The following is a 14,288-nucleotide window of genomic DNA, read 5'->3' on the forward strand; positions in this document are numbered from 1 at the left end:
GGTTAAATAATTTACTTCACTTAAAAATAAAGTAGATCTGCGAAAAATATGAAAATTAAGTTATTATAAAAAAAATGCCTATAAAATTCAAGTATTTTAAAATTTAACACAATTAATACGCAGATATTAGCGCACAAGTTGGGACTCCTAATTAGAAAAATAAAAATGAATTCATTTATTTGAATTCTCTGTCCGGAAAAATTTATTTGTCCACAGAGCTATCAGAAAAACCTTACATCAGTTTTGTAAAACAAAAGAGAATTAGATCAATCATAGGAAACATATCAAAGATGAAGAAAATGGGCAGGGCAGTCACATATGACACATTTGATCCAGCTTCCAGTCTTTACTTACATTTGTAGCGATTCATTATGTCAAGTTCATTAATTCTCTGAAATTTCTGGTTATTGAAATAAACTACAACGCGAGCAATTTCATATATTCATTTATCATTAATTGAAACATTTTTATTAATACTAGTTTGCGACCCAATTTCCAATTCCCAATTCCAACCTCAAGTGAAAGAAATCACAATTATTTGCTTGTTCCATAGGTCTTTTATTGACTTTATTTGTTTTGTTCTTTGTATTATTTTTTTCTGCATTCTATTTCAAATATTTTATAAAAAGTACAATTTGGTTCGTTTATATTTTTGTTATCTATATGTAACTATTGTATGTAAGTATGTATAATCGTTGTCGGTTTGTTTATCAAAGTGTTCCCGGTGAAAGACTTATAAATGTATATGCACTCGTACTCATATTGCTTACGGGCTATTTCTATTTATGTTAAAGCGGTAGCAGTTGGGATAGGGGACCTGCATATCCAGTTTCTTAGCTTCGATTGTTTTAATCTGATGCACACAGATATATGTGCGAGATATTGATTTAGTTTAGAATTAAGCTGACTGTGCTAACGGTTGTATTCATGGGAATTTGTATACATATGCTGAATGGATCATTTTTGCTGACTATTTTTATTCTTGGCTGAATCTGAGGTCTTTGACAAATTCATTGTTTTCCTAGCTCTACCTGCATTTTGTAAATGAGTGTATATTTTCATATATGTATATATATATGTACTTATGTATATATATATGTGTATATGTATACGCTGCTTACTTTCCTCTTTATTTGTGTATATAATTTATATGCAAGAATATAATTCTTTTACAATAAAGCCTGAGGCACATTTATGACAAATTGTAAAATTTTTTTGTTATCTTTAATTTTTACAATTGAAATTTAAAGAAAGCATTTCTCATTGGATGTGTGTATTTAAAATTTTTACTTTGTTTTACAAACAAACTAACGTTAATATTTAGCAGAGTAAAGAATTTGTGATATATATAAGTGAAATCTTAAAGTTAAACTTTGTTCAAAGCCGTAGAAACCCAAAGAATAGATGAATAAACATACGAATTAGGAATTGGATTGGTTTTAGTAACACTAAATTTATAGATAATAGACCGGGAATTACATATAAAATTAAATCTATCGAATTAGCTATAATAGGAGTCACTGCTCACATTATGCATTATCATTCCAAACAAAACACTTTCAATAACAAACAAACACTTAATGCTAGTCAACGACCACTTAAAATGGTCTAGCGATAGGGTAGAAAATATAACAATTTAATTGAATAGAAAATAGAAATTACATAGTACTTAATACATAGACTGTTAATAAAATCGAAAGAAGGTCGACCAATTTAAGACGTATGCTTAAGCTAGCAACGTTTTCTGATTAGACAGTTTAAATTATAAATTGATTTGATAACAAATACACCACGTTACGTTACGTAATTTCAGACACACACTTAGATATTGAAAATTGATAATTATTGTTGAACGCTTATCGTTGGTTCGGGCCCTCAACTTTTGGTAGCTTAGAACTATTTATTCTGTATGTTCAGTTTCAGCTCTTCTCGGAATAGGTAAACCACCTCAGCCCCTGATAGGGGCATTTAAAATGTTACAATCTTTTATCAGCTATGTGTATATAAATATTCTTCTTTAAAACCGCTGCACGTCGAATTCATTCAGACTTTAAGTTCGTTTCATTTGTAAGGTTCTCTACTCTAGTACTTTTGTATCTTTAATCGTTTATGTTTACAGTTTTGCTTCTAAATCAAGGGTCATTGGATCATCTAAAAATAAAGTAATCAACTGTGGAAAATTGTCAACATTTATCAGCTGAGTTCCATTTTATAACAATAATATGCCTGATATACAGCAGAGACATATATTATTATAGATACTACATACACAAACAAACAAGTGTATATGCACGCACATACAGATAACAATGGCCTGAGGGATACTTGGTTCAGGAGGGTTCCAATGACATACAAAAACAAATACGTTGACATTCCAATTTACACAAATTGCTTATTGGATATACGTGAAACCAATTGGAGCTTAGCTTAATAAATTTCTTTGTGTTTTTGTGGTCGTCCGCTAGCGAATTGCGAAGAGAAAGCTCATGTTAGGGCACATTAAATATGATACAATTACTTAAGATAAACACAACAGAATTACGTTAAACACAATACAGACTATGTTATGTTCTTCTATCCGAATTGTGATTCGAAATTTCTGGTGCCAGAGAAAATTCGTGAGTGGGAGTGAGAGACACTTACAGCTTATCCACATGCTGTAGCAAACAGGCCATAACCAGCTCCTCTGGCTGCGTCTCGCTCGCAATCTCCGTCTGTGATTGAGCTTTCTCTTCGGGCAAATTCTACAAGCTGTCGAGTATATCGACGGCGCCAATTATGGCCTCAACATCGCTGTTATTGGGTGCCCCGTCGTCAATCAGCGTATCGTTGCTGAGCGCCAAGACGACATCTGTGGCGCTATTAAAAGCTGTCACAGCTGGCGACGACAGACTGTCAATGGTATTGCCGTTGATCAAGAAGTCGCGATGCAGCTCGACAGGGCTATAGCGGAAACAAGGCGTCGTTATGGGCGTTGTTGGCATCGATTTGGAAATATCCAAAGGATTGCGTGCACTGTACGACTGTCCACCATATCCCACATTGTTGGCGCCCCAATTAAAGGCTGGTGAGATGTTGAAAAAGCCACTGGCCGTATTGGCGTTTCCATTGGCGGTGCTCAGGCCACTGTTGCAGTTCTGCAACTGCGACTGCTGATGCGGCAGCGGTGTGGAGGGTACAGAGCGAGACACTATTCCGCCTGCACTGCCGGCACTGCTGTAGCCGCTCGAAGACCCGGCCGACGAGCTGCATGTGGTTGTTGTTTGTATGCCGTTAAACTTGTTATTGAAGCTTGGTGAAATAAGCGCACCGACATCCACATCATCGTAGAGCAGACCTGCCGACACATCCACATCGCCGCCGCCTAGCTTCAATGTGCCGACCGACTGCTGGCTGTTGCTGTTTTCCGAGAAGAGCGCATCTTTTACTACGCTAGTGGTGACGGCCTGGTTCAGCAAGCGGTTGTAGCCCGTCGAGGGAGAGTGGTTACTGCTGCGTTGCAGCTGAGACAACGGCACCGATTGCGATCGTTGCGTTTCGTTTAGCTCCATATTTGCGCCGCTTAGCGCCAGACTTGTTTCCAAATCCATTGAATTTTGATTAACCAGCAGTTCCACATTGCTGTTGTTATCGTTGACGTTATTCTCGTTGAACTGGTTGCTATTGCTGCTCCCAGTGCCGCTCATAAACGACCAATTGACGCCCATGCACTGCTGTAGCAACGAGGGACTGGGCGGCGCCGAGGCAGAACTGCTGCTGGGATAGCTGTAAACGTAACTGCGTCTACGTCTATGCGCACCAATCATGGGATCCCCATTGCCGTTGTTATTGTCAAAGTCAAGCGATTGCTGTTTGGTCAACAGGCTGGAACGCTGACGCATGCACGATAGGCCCGGACTGGCGAAGCAGTTCTGCGTGGTCGATTTACCAGTTGTTGCAACTGCTGCTGTTGCTGTTGCAGCTGAAGGTGTTGCTGCTAGTGCTTGGCTTGATGCAGCATCTGCTGGAACTTTGCTGTTGCTGTTGCTGTTATTACTGCTATTGATGTTTGGTGAAATGGGCAAAAAAATGCAGTTCTTGTTGTTGCCGTTGCTGGACGCGTTGCTTAGACTAATTTTGCGTTTATTGCTGTTGCTGATCGTTTGCAGCTGTTGCTGTTGTTGTTGCTGCTGCTGGTGTTGTTGTTGATGCTTTCGTGACATTAGTGCCAGAGACGCTGAGGCAGAACCCACAACATTTGCTGCTGCCGCTGTTGTTGCTGCTGTCGTTGGCAAGGGCATTAATCGACGCATCTGCGACTGTTGTTGCTGCTGATGTAATTGTTGTTGCGTCGTCTTCACTGTTGTCGTCGCCGTTGCCGTTGCCAATCTGGCTGTTGCTGTTGCCATTGCATTTGTTACTGCAGTAGCTGAGGCAGCCTGTGGATTTCTGTTTTGTTCTGCTTGAGCATCTAAGGAATTCAGTTGTTTTTCCTCAGCGTCTCCCATCTGAAAATATTGAAGCAGCTCAGTATCTGGCCCTTCAGAGTTCTCCTCCTCATCCTCGCCGGGCAGAAAGTAGTCGTCAAGCTCATGCTTGTCCATATTGCATATACTAATTACGCGTTCACGTGGCAAACCGAGGTTCTCAGCCAACCCAGTATCCTCTGCAGCAGCGGCTAGAGCTGCTGCATTCTCTGCAATCAAGCGTTTGGCCCGCAGCGACATCATATTCCGCGACGCAACCTTCGGTACGGTAGTGTTCGTATCAAGACTGCTTGACGGGCTGACAGAGCTGGGATGATTCATTTGCGCTGGTGGACCCATTGAGAGCACCGCCACATTAGCGGGCGCGCTTTCAGCAGATGGCTGTGCGAGAGGCGGCGGTGTTGCGGCCGTTGTAGTTATTACTGGAGGCACAAGTAAGGTGCTACTGCCGGTGCTGGTGCCAGTTGCACTGGCGCTGCTGGGCGAGTTGGCCCAAAAGCCTTTGGTCTGCTGTGCTTTTAGCACTTTTTTGCAAAATATATTGGTGGTGTTATATTCCTCTGCCTCGTCCTTTATCACCAGTGCACTGGGTGATAATGGCTGCGGTACTGTTCCAGCAGTTTGCAGCTCCAATAGCTTAGGAGTTAGATTTCGGACTGCATTACTGCGCGGCTCTGTGGCCAAATTCATCGGCAAAACCTGCAGCTGCTGCTGCTGCGGCGGCTGCTGAAGCGGTTGGGAAGTCACAAAACCACTGGGTGAGTCTATAATCTCCTGCTTGATCTTTAGTAACTGCTCTGTTTTGTGTTCTTCGATGACTGCTTCCTGGCTACTGCCTGCATCTTGAGCGCCACTCAGTTGATTGCAACTCGACTCCGACGATGTTGAACCTTTGCGTTTCTTTTTACGTCGCTTCTTCAGCGGTCCCATGTCCTGTTGATGCGATGTTCATAAGAAATTGTATTATTTATATATTAATAGTGATATAAACTTACTGCAAGCGATCGCTTCTCTTTGGGCTCTCTGGGTGTGTACTTTTTGGGTGCCAATGCCGCATTAATTGTTGCATTGTTGTTCTTGATTCGTGTGGCCAATTCTGTAACGCTTTCCAGCTTGGTGTTAAGCAGTTTTTCTGCCCAGCTGCGCACCACATCCCAGTTGCACTCGTTTTCTGTTTTGGAGCCATGTGTATCCGCAATGACATTCGGTGTTTGCATATTCTGTGCGGGAGTGGCCTCCGTTGTATGAGCGTCATCGAGAGGCTCATCCTTGCATAGCTGCGGCAGCTGTGGCGGCGTCAATTTCGTAGTCTTCCGCATAGCTGCGTAGCAGTAGCGCGAATTGCCACGCGTGCCTAGACGCCGTGGTCGAACGCCAGGGAACACCTGCTTCATGACCTTACCAAAGTCCGCAGTTGACAGCGGCTTGATGCTCAGGCGTTCACAATAGGCGCTGAAAAGTCAGATATATTTCACGAAATCTTAGTATCAAACAATTCCGTCTTGCTAAGAGACAGCCATCTAAATGTAAACCTTAGGTAACTTACATATAATCATTGTAAACGTCCTGTTTTGGAATGGAGACCTGAGCATCATGTTCCAGATGTGAGCGCACCCAATTGATGGTGTGATTAATTTCGGATCGGGTGCCCAGTGGGTTCTGCGGCTGTCTTAGTGGGTCCGTATCAGCACTTTCGCCGGGCAGGCGCAAATATAAGAACAGTTTTTCAATAGGCTTCAGCGCTGCCACACTTTCCAGAATTTGAGCGATCTGTACTTTTGCAGTATGACTAAATGGAATGGATAATTAATAAGTATTACAGCTAGTGTTCAGTTACAGCCACTCACTCCAAGCTAGCTTCGATGACCTGTTGGACGCGTCGCATGCGTTCGTCGTCGCTGGTTAGGGAATTCATTACATTTTCCGCAATTGTGGAATTGATGGCGCCACTGGGGGCAGCCGGCGGCGTAGGTACTGAGCCAACTTCACTGGGATGTGTATGAGGATGATGTTGTGGAGGTGGTGGATGCTTTGGAATAGCTGCAGCTGTATGCGTTCCTGATGCCGAGGAAGCATTCATGGCATGCATAATCTTGCCCAACTCCAATTGCTGAGCGCTGTTAAAGGCATTGACAAACGCAAGACCAGCATTGCCAGCGGCCGCTGCAAAGGGATTGGGTGTCAGCACAGATGTGGTATTACTGACGGCTGGTCCTGGCGCATTCACACTTGGAAATGCAGGCGGCACGAAGCCCCCGCTGGGAACAGGTACATTTGTAGGTGTGGGTGACACCTGGGACTGGGCGAGTGCCAGAGATGGTGGCACAATCGGTGCAATGGTTAGTGGCGATGACTTAGCCGCTTGCAAATGAATGGATGGAGCCTGGAACCGTCCAGACGTATAGGTCGGAATGTCCGGCACTGGAACAGTCACACCACAGATTCCATATGGGCTTGTGGCAACCGTTGCTTCGTATATTGTATTGGAATTAGGATTGGTTTGTTGGTGCTTCTGCAGCGATGTGGATGCAGTTGTGACCCCTGCTGAAGCTGCCGTTGCCGCCGCCGCTGCTGCTGCCGATTTCGCCGTCCACTGCGCTCCACTAATTTGGCCATGCTTCTCGGACATGGTAGCTGGTGGGCTGGCTCTCAAAACACTAACCCGCGAGCCACCAGCCAGAAGCAACCACTCTGCGTTACTTCTGGACGCACTTTGACTTTTTAACGTTATTTGTTTGTTATTGTTTTTCCCGATTCTAACAAATTTGAATTGGTCTAAGGACTTACGCACTAAATGATTGATGACGCGTGCTTTAGGAGATGAAGATTGCGAAGTCGATAACTGGCGCAACGAACATTTTGGCGACGACGGAAGACACGGATGTTAACAACGCAAGATAATAAACCATTTTGCCAACTGCATGGGCAAGCCAAGTCTAAGGCGAGCGTACGCCTTGAGCGCCAGATACAGTAAATTCTACGATTGTTCAAATTCCAATACACAAACTAAATTCTAATAAGATTACAAAATATGTTGGAATAATCCATTTTTCGCGGAGATAAGAGCTCCGTTCCTTCTGCGTCTCGAAAAATATACACAGTATGTGGCCAGATACTGCAACAGTTGATGGTGCCGATAAATACCCCATGATTTAATTTGTAAACACCGTGTTGTATTTCGATAGATTTTCAATTTATTAAAAAATATAGTAGTTCAATAATTATCAATTAAGTAAAGTTAAACACTATTTTGATTTATGTCCCAATCATAGATTAAATTTTTGTATATTATTACTGAAATTTTTTAGATACATATGTACATGTATTATTAATTTATTGGTATTTTTAAATTTTAGTAGTTTTGCTGCGTACCATTCGTGAGAATTAAATGCGTAAATGAGTATTTTATAACATATATTCTAAAAGCTATAAATATTTGCATATAAATTTGTTTAGTTGTGAACTTTTTGCTGTAAACCAAAAAAAAATATTGTTTTTTTTTTTTTATTTTATTGCTGCAAAATTGTTTTGTTATCTAATTTGAACAACTCCAGTGCTATCGATAACGATTGTGCAACTGTAATCGCTACTCAGAAAAAATGGCGATTCCTTAAGACGGCCGACGCTTTACCTTTACACAACACAGACAAAATTTTAACACTAAAATACTGTTCTATACCGCAATTAAACAAAAGATGCGCGCTGAACTTGGTCCAAACACTTGTCGTGTGTGCTTAGAGCCCAGCCAGCGATTACAGCGGATTGATGAATCCCGCGAGGAGGGTGAGGAGACCCCAAATGAAATGCTTATTCAGCTCTTGGGCATTTCTTTTAGTAAGGTGCGTATTACTTGTTTTAAAATAAGATGCGCACAAAAACAGTCTATTTACTTTTCATTTTCTCCGCTTATAGCTGAATGGCAAGGATCAAATTCCTGATGGTATTTGCAAACCATGCAAGGTGGAGCTCAATATGGCATTCCAGTTTCGTGAGAAGGCTTTGCGCAAGCAAGCTGAAATTGAAGACTATTGTCGCGAACTGGGCCTCTTAGATGAAGCCGATGATTACCTTGTAAAGGAGGAGTTTGGTTCACAGCATCACCAACAAGAAGATGAAATGAATGAATTTGTGATGAATGATGCACAAAGTTCGGGTCATGCCGATGTTGAGGATCATGTACAGAGCGATGAATTTTTGGAAGTCGATGGCTCCCACGAGCAACAAGAAGTCATAACGGATGATATTGAGTACTTGGAGGACAACTATACAATAGAAATGAATCCTGAGCATAATGATGTCGTCCTTGAGACGAAATATGATAACACGGTAACTCAAGGTGACATCAAACTAAGGCGTGGTCGAACACGCTTCGGCATGAATATAGTAAAGTCCGAGCAAGGGGAATTACAGCATCAATATGGTCTGGAGGCTGGAGTCGTTGACATTAAACCTAGACGTGGACGGCCACGGCCTGGCCTTAACTCGCTCCGAACATCGGATGGAAACGAGAAAGGTGGCTATGTTTGTGATGTATGTGGGAATTTCTATGAGAAGCGGGGACGCATGATGGAACATCGTCGGCGCCACGATGCTGTTTGCCAATATCAGTGCGAGTAAGTATCAAAAAGTATACAAAACATGTTAAACTTCTGTTTTAATATAATTTGCATGCTTGCAGACTCTGTGAAGCCAAGTTCCAGGTCCGCGAACAGCTGCGCAAGCACATGTATTCCCACACAGGAAGCAAGCCCTATAAGTGTAGTTTCTGCAGTCGTCAATTCTTCTACGAGAGCGTGCTGAAATCGCATGAAAAGTATGTACCTACAGGCGATCTTATCAAAAATGATTAACTATACCCAATTTATTAATCTGACAGTGTGCATCGCGGCATCAAGCCATATGTGTGCAAGGTATGCGACAAGGCTTTCGCATACGCTCACTCTTTGACTAAGCACGAGCTTATACACTCCGACATCAAATTGTATCGATGCGACTACTGCCAAAAGGATTTCCGCCTGCTACATCACATGCGCCAACACGAGGAGACCAAATGTCATCAGAACGCAGTTATGCTCGCCGAGACATTGAAGTACGATCGCGAGGAGCAGGACGTTGAGCTATTGGCTGTAGATGAACTCAAGGATGTCAAGCTGCGATTATCACAGCCACATATGCTCTCTTAGGCACATTTTCTTTACCACCATTGGACACCACAGCATATAAAAAGGTCGTTCCGTGTTATATTTTTAAGTAGGTTCTAAATTTCAATTCACATTTAATTGATGATGATTTAATAAAGTAAATGTGTTATAAATGTAAATTATTTGATGTTGTAAATATACATCTTTGAGAAGAGTCAACAGAGAAATAAGCCTTTATAAATTTTGTCTATTGAAAACAATTATACATTAGAGGGGATCATCAATATATTTCATAATTATATATGTTTGACTATAATAAAAGAATATAATTAGTATGTCCAGATAGAAAGTGTTTATATATAGCACAATATAAATTAATGTAATATTTTAGTCTTTTACATCTGTAAATTTGAATTTCAGAGGTATATTGGGAACATTTATTAGAACACTCTTGAATGCATTTTCCGTGGGGTAATTAAACTCAATATTGAAGTTGCGAATAAGTCGAGCGATTCCCAATTCTAACTCCATTTCGACAATACGCTTTCCAATGCACATGCGTGGGCCAAACCCAAAGGGCAAGTAAATAAATGGGCTGCTCGCTTTAAGCGCGTGTGGGCACTCCCCACTTGAAGCTTCTTCTTTGCTCGGTCGCAGCCATCGCTCGGGCAAGAATTCTTTGCCTCTGGGATAGTGCTCATCATCGGTGAGCAAGCCAGTGGACATCATTATGAACGCTGTTTTGCTGGGCACCTGGTATCCATTTAGCACAATGTCCGATTTGATCACACGAGAATTGCCCAATGTTAAGGGATAAAGGCGCAACGCTTCCTTGATAACGGCCTCTTCATAGAGGCTTCTGTGAATTCGGAATCCTTGTTTGGTAACATTTGACGAATTTCCTCACGCAATTTCGCTTGCTTCTCCGGATTTTTAGCCAGACACAGAAGAACACCTGTAAACACGGTTGTTGTCTGGAAATGACAAATGTGAAGATATCTCAAGCTTTTATTACTTTAACGACTTCTTCGTACCGTATCTACACCTGCTATCAGCATGTCCACAGCCATAACTGTAGCTATCTGTTGGTTAGTTTTCAAAAGCTTCTCGAGTACGCTTTTTTCGTGGTCCGGTTTGTTGGAGGGCTCGCGTTCTAGTCGCTCGATAGCTTCGCTTACATAGCCTAGTGTTATATCTTGGATTTCGCCTAGGACTTTGATAAGCTTCTTGAATTTGGGCGTGGCAATGTAACGCCAAATCGTTGGTTTTAATTCAAGTTCACCCGATAGTTCAAAGAACATATTGAGTGCGTCAAAAAGCTTCTTTGCCTGGGGATTGCTACGATTGGCATTTATCAATCCCAACTGCTTGTCCAGAGCCACCACCGAAACGGATTCAAGAGTCCATCGATTGACCTCCTCTTCAAAATTTTCGGGAACTTCAAGAGTGGTGCTGTCGCGAATTTCTCTTATTCTAATTGAGTGCAATAAAGCGGTTAGAAATAACTTTTACAATGTCAAATTTGTTGGATTCATTTACCGCTGAATGAACTCTTTGTTAACTGCTGACATTTTTTGATAGTACATACGAATAGTTTTCGGTTGCATCATTACTGGATTAACACTAAATCGGAACTTCGCCCAGTCCTCACCTTGACTGTAAAACGCATGAGTTTGTTTATATTCCTTCGCATTTCCATATCTTAGAAAATGGGAATTTTAGCTTACGTTGTTAATATTCCTGGGGTATCCTTGTAAAATTCCTTTTGCGTCACTGTTCGAAAATGGTGCAATACGTGACTCCCTGGACGCTCCGGCCAGGGTCCTTCGACTCGTAGGATCTGTTCAAAGTGTAGCGGATCGTTCGATACAAGAAAATCATATGGTCCCACACTGGGCAATATGAAGAGAGGACCATGCTGACGACGCAAGTCAAGCATAATATCTGGAAACTGTTTTTTATAGTATTTTCCGCCGGGCAACAAATGGCGCACGAAGTAAAACATGGAAACCTTGGGTATCTCATTGAATGGCCGCGCCTGGTCCCATCCAGTAGGCTTCCCTATGTTTGTCTCATTTTCCGCTACGTTTAATACATTACTCACTGCATATGTTCGTTGGCGCTGAATGCAATATCAATTATAATGATAAGGTAAATTACAAATGTATGTGATTAAATCGCAATTCATGCTGAAATTAAAATAACCTGTTCTAATGGTAAGGCCCGTATTAGCTGCTGTAGCTTGACTCTCTGCCCCAACATTTTACACTCACGATCAATTCAGAACTGAGCAACAAGTTTGCTTACTTCGGATTTTATATTCTTGCTCAAAAGCTTTTTCAATTTGTACATTAACGAAAGCACACAATATTAGCACAACTAACGATGATATGAAAGCTTTCAGCTGAGTCTAATTAATATCTCTGTGCGATATACGATATATGTATGTACATATATATATACAGCTTTTTAAAAAGATTTTTTTATGAGTACTGTAGGAATACTCACAGAATGTTTAGATAATTAAAATTGGTCTACATTGCTTCTGACTGATATTTGGAAAATATATTGGTAAAGATTATTAAAAGATTATTGTGTATTTTAAATTTTGGAGCAGTAAAACAAATCGCAATCGATGTTCAATTACATTACTATATAAATTATCAGATCATTGATTAGAATATACATATTAAAAATATACATAATTATTTTATAGACTTTCGAGTTTATTTATTTGAATATTGATAGGTATACAATATCGTATCGAATGTATATTTAAAACAAACACCAATGTTTTCCTTTACAAACCGATATTAGACTTTCAAAAGTTTTGAACGGTTATTACGTATAAGTATGTAATTTATGTCAGTATAAATAGTCGCATAGAATAACTTAGAAGTACAAGTATACTACAATTAATTCAAGTTTCACTGTAGACAACGTTTTTACAAGTTAGTTTCCATGCGTTGTTCGATTTGGCACGCTTGGCAAAATGGGGTTTACATATGTATGTATATGGTTAATGTCGTATCGTTTAAATCGTTTTAAGAATAGCTCATACTAAGTATTCGATAAATACCAAATCGATCATATGTATGAAGTTCAACGTATCGAATATGTCTCTTTGGGACATTAAAGTCCAACATATCAAAGTATACCTAAACTACAACTCAGAGGACTACGAGCCTATGACAATCTGGGATAATAAATATAAGGCTATGATAAGTCGGCGTTGTTCGTTGTTCATTGGGACGCCTGTTGCTGATAGCTGCATACAATTTTGGCCGCGTCGTTCATCATTTTAGCCGTTGAGCGCACAAGGAACATCAGATGACACTCATCGTAGACGGTCAGCTCGACGCGCGTGCGCACTAGGCCGTGCAGCACTGTAGCTCGCTCCAGGTCCAACCAGCGCTGCAGCGCGAGTTCACGTTCCTTTGTCGTGCCGGAGAGCGCCACATCAGAGGGTCCCCAGAGCACAAACTCAAGCACTGCTTTGGCCTTGGACAGAGATTCAGCGCGCTCTTGTTGCAAAATATCGGCCAGAATGGGCGTAATCTTCGTGGTGGGCAGCATCTCGGTCAACGCGCTGTGAGCGCACTTGCATAGCGTACCCATCGGCTCGTCGTCGTCGTTGTTATTGCTGTAATAGTAGTAGAGGTTATAGTTGAGTTCGTAAATGACCAGATTTTCGTACCCTTGTAAGACACAGAGTCGCGCCTGCGCATCCTTGTTATCCATGTCCTTGGAGAGTACCACATTCGACAGGCTTAATGGGGTCTCCTCAATGGCCTTCGCCTGCAGATTCTTCATGCCGTTGACCAGCTGCAGCATTATGAATGCCACCTCACGCGTCATGACATCATCGAAGGCGGGCATTGCATGAGGCGTGGCTGTGATCTCCTCACCATCGTTGGCCTCCGTGTTGCCAGGCGACGTCGACTCCTCATTCAATGTGCTGAGGTTCTGCACGGATACCACATTTCGTAGCGCATTGCCACCAGTTGCATCCTTCAGGCTATTCAGATTTGGTATGGAGCCTCGGAAGTTAAAGTTGCTCTTGTCCAGCACTTGGGACTTGCCCTTCAGTATGGATCCGATTGATTGCAGCGTCTCCAGCTGAAGCCTGGGCAGCACCGATATTGTGGCCTGTAGCAGTGTCACCTCCGTTGTGGGCATCAGTGGCAGCTGGTAACTGGGAACCAGGTCGCAGAATTCGGTTATGGGATTGAGCACATCGCAAACGCCTCCCGTCAGCTGGCTCAGCTCGCCCCCAACGCCCCCCAGCTGATTACAGTCGGCCGACAGGGCCAAGGTCACGGGCGATGTGGTCCACAGTGCCGCATGGAAGGCTTTCTTGCCCACGACAAATGCCTGAGCGCCCTCAATAATGGTAAAGTCCTCGTAGCGCAAGTTAATGGCATTGGCCAGCGGCCGCAATGAAGCTGGCACAACAGGCGTTTGTTGAAGCTGTTGAGGCATTAAATTTATAAATATACATTGTTTTGGGTCGGTTTGGTGTGCAGCTGGGACTCACCTGATCGAGCACCTGAGCAAGTGCCTCATGATTGGCCACTACAACCGCTGTGTAGTTGTCTTCGATGTTCTTGTGCACGACACTGCGTCCCTTGCGCATGCGCAAACGATTCGTGGCCTTGTTGCGGTTCTTGTTGCCCTAAAT

The 14,288-nt window shown here is 42.3% G+C and overlaps 4 protein-coding genes across 5 annotated transcripts in view; 1 reads left to right on the forward strand and 3 right to left on the reverse strand.

Moving 5' to 3' along the window:
- Nucleotides 1-1,164: 1,164 nt before the first annotated feature.
- LOC6573470 (DNA-binding protein RFX7) lies at nucleotides 1,165-7,572 on the reverse strand. Its single transcript, XM_032729548.2, has 4 exons — nucleotides 6,314-7,572; nucleotides 6,013-6,255; nucleotides 5,462-5,918; nucleotides 1,165-5,399 (listed from the first exon to the last, which is right to left on the reverse strand). Exons 1-4 carry the CDS (start codon nucleotides 7,093-7,095, stop codon nucleotides 2,745-2,747), a joined length of 4,137 nt encoding a protein of 1,378 aa, XP_032585439.1. The 5' UTR covers nucleotides 7,096-7,572; the 3' UTR covers nucleotides 1,165-2,744.
- Nucleotides 7,573-8,050: 478 nt separating this feature from the next.
- Nucleotides 8,051-9,834, forward strand: LOC6573469 (zinc finger and SCAN domain-containing protein 31). Its single transcript, XM_001999514.4, has 4 exons — nucleotides 8,051-8,305; nucleotides 8,379-9,079; nucleotides 9,145-9,279; nucleotides 9,343-9,834. The coding sequence occupies exons 1-4, from the start codon at nucleotides 8,162-8,164 to the stop codon at nucleotides 9,647-9,649; spliced, it is 1,287 nt and encodes a 428-aa protein (XP_001999550.1). The 5' UTR covers nucleotides 8,051-8,161; the 3' UTR covers nucleotides 9,650-9,834.
- Nucleotides 9,835-9,948: 114 nt separating this feature from the next.
- LOC6573468 (cytochrome P450 CYP12A2-like) lies at nucleotides 9,949-11,916 on the reverse strand. Its single transcript, XM_032729595.2, is given in 6 exon segments — nucleotides 9,949-10,461; nucleotides 10,464-10,581; nucleotides 10,642-11,080; nucleotides 11,147-11,263; nucleotides 11,335-11,729; nucleotides 11,813-11,916. Coding segments are annotated over 6 exon segments (1,593 nt in total). The 5' UTR covers nucleotides 11,870-11,916; the 3' UTR covers nucleotides 9,949-9,994.
- A 396-nt stretch (nucleotides 11,917-12,312) lies between these two features.
- LOC6573467 (serine-rich adhesin for platelets) overlaps nucleotides 12,313-14,288 on the reverse strand; it is a 35,760-nt gene continuing 33,784 nt past the window's right edge. The window contains exons 6-8 of one of the 2 annotated variants that reach the window (XM_015166935.3): nucleotides 14,145-14,273; nucleotides 13,305-14,077; nucleotides 12,313-13,250 (exon numbers count right to left, since the gene is read on the reverse strand). In XM_015166935.3, coding sequence (XP_015022421.2) covers nucleotides 12,851-13,250; nucleotides 13,305-14,077; nucleotides 14,145-14,273 — 1,302 coding nt within the window. In that variant the 3' untranslated portion in view covers nucleotides 12,313-12,850. Of the gene's footprint in view, nucleotides 13,251-13,304; nucleotides 14,078-14,144; nucleotides 14,283-14,288 lie in introns of both variants that reach the window. The other variant, XM_001999512.4, reaches the window with a different exon arrangement.

Source organism: Drosophila mojavensis, unplaced genomic scaffold (assembly GCF_018153725.1).
Source record: "Drosophila mojavensis isolate 15081-1352.22 unplaced genomic scaffold, ASM1815372v1 contig_16, whole genome shotgun sequence".
NCBI classification, from domain to species: Eukaryota; Metazoa; Arthropoda; class Insecta; order Diptera; family Drosophilidae; genus Drosophila; species Drosophila mojavensis.

Coding starts and splice junctions, on each gene's coding strand:
- LOC6573470 (XM_032729548.2), bottom strand. CDS start 7,095: ATGTCCGAGAAGCATGGCCAAATTAGTGGAGCGCAGTGGACGGCGAAA. Junction 6,256..6,313: donor GTCATCGAAGCTAGCTTGGA/GTGAGTGGCTGT, acceptor CATTCCATTTAG/TCATACTGCAAAAGTACAGA. Junction 5,919..6,012: donor GACGTTTACAATGATTATAT/GTAAGTTACCTA, acceptor CTGACTTTTCAG/CGCCTATTGTGAACGCCTGA.
- LOC6573469 (XM_001999514.4), top strand. CDS start 8,162: ATGCGCGCTGAACTTGGTCCAAACACTTGTCGTGTGTGCTTAGAGCCC. Junction 8,306..8,378: donor TGGGCATTTCTTTTAGTAAG/GTGCGTATTACT, acceptor CTCCGCTTATAG/CTGAATGGCAAGGATCAAAT. Junction 9,280..9,342: donor GTGCTGAAATCGCATGAAAA/GTATGTACCTAC, acceptor TTAATCTGACAG/TGTGCATCGCGGCATCAAGC.